This window comes from Triticum aestivum, chromosome 3B (assembly GCF_018294505.1).
Source record: "Triticum aestivum cultivar Chinese Spring chromosome 3B, IWGSC CS RefSeq v2.1, whole genome shotgun sequence".
NCBI classification, from domain to species: Eukaryota; Viridiplantae; Streptophyta; class Magnoliopsida; order Poales; family Poaceae; genus Triticum; species Triticum aestivum.
Window position 1 is genome coordinate 656,981,634 of NC_057801.1, and position 5,631 is coordinate 656,987,264.

The 5,631-nt window shown below is 51.6% G+C and overlaps 1 protein-coding gene across 2 annotated transcripts; it reads left to right on the forward strand.

Moving 5' to 3' along the window:
- Positions 1–1,472: 1,472 nt before the first annotated feature.
- Positions 1,473–4,514, forward strand: LOC123065975 (uncharacterized). 2 transcript variants are annotated; one of them, XM_044489156.1, is made up of 3 exons: positions 1,473–2,277; positions 2,359–2,696; positions 3,997–4,514. In XM_044489156.1, the coding sequence occupies exons 1-3, from the start codon at positions 1,506–1,508 to the stop codon at positions 4,381–4,383; spliced, it is 1,497 nt and encodes a 498-aa protein (XP_044345091.1). In that variant the 5' UTR covers positions 1,473–1,505; the 3' UTR covers positions 4,384–4,514. The 2 variants fall into 2 exon arrangements, with proteins under 2 accessions (XP_044345091.1, XP_044345090.1); XM_044489155.1 differs by having other exon boundaries at positions 1,473–2,696.
- Positions 4,515–5,631: the final 1,117 nt, after the last annotated feature.

The window sequence follows — 5,631 nt, forward strand, 5'->3', positions numbered from 1 at the left end:
TTACGCTTCGCATGAACTCCCTGTCTAGACTTTTAATTTTCACCCGACCAGTTGTTGCTCCCACTATTATAGCTGCTAGTTGCGGCACCATATGAGCCCTCCTTAGCCTTGTCGTTACGTCCAGGTGAAGCCCTGAGCCATTCGCCCCGTTGGGACGAGGAGTCAATAAGGGGCTCGCAGACTCCAGCTACATGAACAAGTCGGCCACATTCAAAGCAAAAGTGAGGCACCTTCTCGTAGTAAAAGTCATACCATGTCCCAATCTTGTCCTCCGGTGAGGATTTAAGGCGGATGCCTCTGCGAGCGGCTCATAAACAGAAATTTGTGTACGAACCCTGAGCTGGTTACCTTTCGCCATACCATCCTTATCGACGTCCACTCTGATTACCTGACCCGGCCAGTTCTCTAGTGCCTCACCGAAAGCTTTTGTCCTCCTATCTGGCGGGAGATCAACCACTCGAACCCAAATATCAATTGAGTCAAAAACCATCTTTGACGAACTGGTATTGCCCTCATAATCTTTCATGATCAAGACATTAAAATCATATTGCCACGGCCCATTGTTCAATGCATGTCTCCAGTCTCCTTCACTACCAAAGTGAACCACAAACTTATTTCCTCCCAGCTCCCTCAACTGAGCTTCACGATGCAAATCCCACGCCCTGTACATGGTTTTTTCAAGCACACTTCTCACCAAAGGTTTCGCTGAGCAGACCTTGCCTACTGCTGACCATTGAGAGTTCTTCGGCACGACCTGTTCCATTTCAGCAAAGACCATACCCTCCGCCTCCTTGTCCATCAAGACCATTCCCCAAGCCTCGAAGAAAGACTCGACGCCGGAAACGGAGTTTTGCTCGCTATTGGGGATTTCGACTGCTCACGACCAGCTGAACCACCAAGGTTGCGCGACGGCGTATTGGTCTCCATCACGTCCGTATTCGTTGTTGTCTTCTGGTTTGACACCCCTGCCCCGTTCTGACCTGCAGATGGGTTCAGCGATGTCCTCTTGTCAGTAATCGTCATGCTCGCCGTTCTCGCCGGCGTGGCCTTGGATCTGGACGACTCCCTCCTTGGATTGGCTCCGCCCCCTGCTAAGGCCGAGGTGTGTTGCCCGTCGGTTTTGGAGTAGCCACCGCCGCAGCCCCAGATCCCATCTTCTCCATAGACCTCTACGTTCTCCCATCTTCCGTCTCCGCCATGAGCGCCGCCCCTAGCGAAGGGAAACACCATCGGTCCGTGCCCAAGGAAGCGCCGTCGCCGCCCTAGCCACCACCGTAAGCTTACCATCCCCGCCGGCAAAACCCTAACCTAGCACGGCCGAGCAATCGCCAAGCAATCGCCCGCCTATCGCCAGAGTGTTTTTCCGCGTAATATGGAATTATTTTTGCATAGTCCATGTTCATTACGCATGCAAGTACCACGTGGCAACCAGCTGAACCGATCGGGTACGTTTAGGTAGGTATAGAGCGAAGTCCATATGACCGGCCGATCCGCAAAGGACGTCAATGATCACGCGCGCCGCAATGCACGCGAGGCGTTGGCCTGACCTCCCGCCGGATCTGGTCTGCGAGGTCTCCAGCCGCCTGCACGACGTCGCCGACTTCGTCCATTTCCATGCCGTCTGCAAGCCATGGCGCGCCTCATGGTCTGGGAGGATGACTGCGGCTACCCAGTTCCTGCCCTGGCTCATCGCCGCGGAGAAGGAAGACTCGATCCACCTCGGGCTGAGATGCCTTTCCTCCAAGTCGAACTACCGTGCGCAGTCGCCGTTATCCGTGCCCCAGCGGAACTGGGTGACAAGCTCAGGAGGCACCGCTGTCCGGTGCCTAACCATCGAAGGTCAACGCCCTGTCCTCTACGACCCCTTCACCGGAGCCGCCACGCACCTACCTCTCCTCCCGCTCGACGTGCGCCAATGGGAGAAGAAGATCAAGCCCCACGGCGTCGTCTACGGCGACGGCACAGCCCTTCTCTACGGCATCTCATACGACACCTACGACAACGACACTGTAGAGTTCAGGGCGGCGCTCCTTTGCCCCGGTGACGTAGCATGGACCGTCGTCCGCAGAACCATTGAGCGCCCCGGTTCGCCTCGGCAGCTTCGTGGATTCTGTGTCGCGTACCACGACGGCAAGATCCTGGTCAACGTGGAGGCTGGTGTGTGGCACGCGGTCGTGCCCGACGGCAATGCCGCTCACGACTCGCTTGTCCCGAGGCACGGAACACTGGCGCTGCTGCTGAGGTACCGCGAGTACACCTACGTCCTCGAGTCCCACGGTGAGCTTCTTTGGGCATCCGTGCTAGTCCAGGAGTATGACACGCATCAGAACCGCCCAACTCCTAAGTTATTTGTATCAGTGCATGCACTCGAGGAGCAGTTGGTGTCAACTTCGCCGGCGCAAAAGAAGATGAGATGGGTGAGGAAAGATGGTCTTAGCCTGGCCGACCGTGTTTTGTTCCTAGGGTCACCCAACAGCTTCGCTATGGATGCCGCGCGGCTAGGCAAACACTATCATGGCGGATACGCCTACTTCATCAACCACACCTACGACTACGAGTTGTATGGCATGTTCAGGTGCAATCTCGTTGGTGGCGAGGGTGAACTCATCGAGAGGCTGCCTCCACATTGGGATGACAATTTTTGCACGTGGTTCAACCCGCAATCCGTCGTCATTGCTCCAGTTCAAGTAACAACGGTACGTCCTACACTGCTACACAGACACTGTTAAAAAAACATTTCAAATTTGTAAGATGCTGGAAAGCAGGAACTCTCGTCAGAGATAGGGTTTGGGAGGACAAAAGGGGGGAGGGAGGAAGGGGGAAGGAGAAGAGGAGTGGCCCCGCCACCGCCAACTCACGCCTGGGCTTCGCCCGGCGGGGACGACCAGCGACGATGAGCGATGGGGTGAGGGGAGGGAAGCAAGCGGCAGCGAGGATGCAGTCCGCCCGTGTCGCCCCCGTCATGGGTGACATGGGCGGTGGCCTCGGTCGGCGGTCCGCCTTGGTGGCTTTTCTCAGCGGGCGTCTTGGTTGCGGTGATGGAGGCATCTTTTGGTCGTCTGGGCGGCAAATGATGCAGCATTGGGTGATCCTGGTGTCTGTAGTGCCTCGATGGTGGCGATTCCTAGATCATGCTCCGGAGGTCTTGTTTGGTGACAGCATGCCTTCCCTTGGGGAGGGTAGGTGCTCGGGACTCCTCGGTGTGGCATGGGTGAGATGTGTCGGGTGAAAGCTATGTGCTCTCGCGCTAGCGGCGTGATGCATGTGGTTTGTTGTGGCCCTCTTGCCGAGCTAGGGCCCTGGGTTAAACCCTTGACCGTCTCCTCTGTCTCTGCAATGGCGCCGTGTTGCTTTGTTTCCCTCCCGTGGGCGTCGTCGTGCTCACGTTTGTTCCGGCATGTCGCGCCGTCATTGGCGGACTTTTCCATATCCTAGCTTGGAGCTCCCTCGGCTCTGGCGTGGGCGGAGTCACATGCTTGCTATTCTTTTACATGGGTCCTCGTTGGTTCCTCTCGCAGTCCTCGTTTTCCGTAGGAAGGTTCGGACCCTACGACCCGAAGCGGGAGGACAAGGGGTCCTCTTCGGCGGCAACTTGCCATGAGTGGTGAAACGAGGTCCGGCAGTTTCTATTGGCGGCGACTCTCCTTCCTTGTTGGTAGTCTAGGTTTCTTTGTGATAGGGTGTGATCGCACCTTTTTTCATGTACTTTTCTTTGATCTGCTTTGTAAGGAGATTTCCTCATTATCATCTATCCGTCTGGCTATGGTGCTTTACTTATAAAGTGGGGTGGAAGCCTTTTTCGGTAATTCCTAAGATGACTTTGTTTTCCTGCAAACAGAATATCTGATTATTATTAATCTCATCATTGCTAAAGTCGCTTAAGGGTTTAGCCCTTAACTTTGCATAAGCAGTCTTAGATTATTTTTCCTCTGTAATAGAAAATTGTTTACTGACCCTACAAGAGGAGCTAACGTAATGTTGATTTTGCTCGGCCAGGAAATCAGCGAGAGGTCGGCGAAGGATACAAAACTGAAGGAGCAGCAACCAGAGGAAGCGGTCCCAATACACACAATTCACATTGAGAGACAACGCTTGCCTAGCCTCAGGCTGCTGGTGCGCAATCTGCCACTCAACGTGAAGAGTGAACAGCTACGACTCGTCTTCAGCGAGCACGGTAAAGTCTCTGATGCAAAGGTGATCCGCTATAAAAAGACTGGGGCCTCACAGGGTATAGGCCATGTGACCATAGAGATGGCACATGCCCATCAGGATTGTGCTCTCATGGCTCTCAATGAGCTAGTTTTGGATGGTTGCAGTCTCGAGGTTAGTTTGATCAAGGAGGGGCAGCCACGGCGACGGCGACGTCAGCGTAGATATATCTAAAAACTTTGAATTTTATTTTGCATGTAATAAAAATGAATATATGCATGCAACTCAGCCTGGTACTAGCAACCACCTCTTGCTAATACGGCGCCATGTAACCATCGCTCGCTTCCTTTTGGCCTTGAACCCTATGACTTCCTGCATTAGTGGCCTGAGTCCTTTTGTGATGTGTGTAAGGTTTGAACCTGTTGATACGCTGCCTATATTGTGGGATTTATTATTTTAAAGCCGGACGCTCCTAGCGTCTTCGTTCTAAAAAAATACGACAGCCTGCAAGTCAGCCTGGTAGCATCTACATCTAGTAGTTATTCTCGAAAAACAAAAACCTACATGAGAGAATATCCCTTTTAATTAGAAAAGGAGGATACAACCGATACAAATTCTACTGTTGAGACTATTCTTGGATTGTTCTTTTGGAAGATTATTAACTCCCTCGCCCCCTCATGTCCATATCCTGATTCCGCCCCTGAAAGTCTAGCATTAGTTGTTCATTAGGTTCCCCTCTAGGTTGTGAACCAATATATCTGCAACACATACACACTCTAGGTTGCACCTATATCAATTAAAAAATGCACGAAAATCATAGATTTCTTAGGGTGAAAAACAGAGAATTGGCAGAGTTGATTGATTTTGTGGGACTAATGTTGGAAATATGCCCTGGAGGCAATAATAAAATGGTTATTATTATATTTCCTTGTTCATGATAGTTGTCTATTGTTCATGCTATAATTGTATTGATCGGAAATCGTAATACATGTGTGAATACATAGACCATAACATGTCCCTAGAGAGCCTCTAGTCGACTAGCTCATTGATCAACAGATGGTCATGGTTTCCTGACTATGGACATTGGATGTCATTGATAACGGGATCACATCATTAGGAGAATGATGTGATGGACAAGACTCAATCCTTAGCATAGCACAAGATCGTGTAGTTTGTTTGCTAGAGCTTTTCTAATGTCAAGTATCATTTCCTTAGACCATGAGATTGTGTAACTCCCGGATACCGTAGGAGTGCTTTGGGTGTACCAAACATCACAACGTAACTGGGTGACTATAAAGGTGCACTACAGGTATCTCCGAAAGTGTCTGTTGGGTTGTCACGAATCGAGACTGGGATTTGTCACTCCGTATGATGGAGAGGTATCTCTGAGCCCACTCGGTAATGCATCACCATAATGAGCTCAATGTGACTAAGTGGTTAGTCACGGGATCATGCATTATGTAACGAGTAAAGTGACTTGCC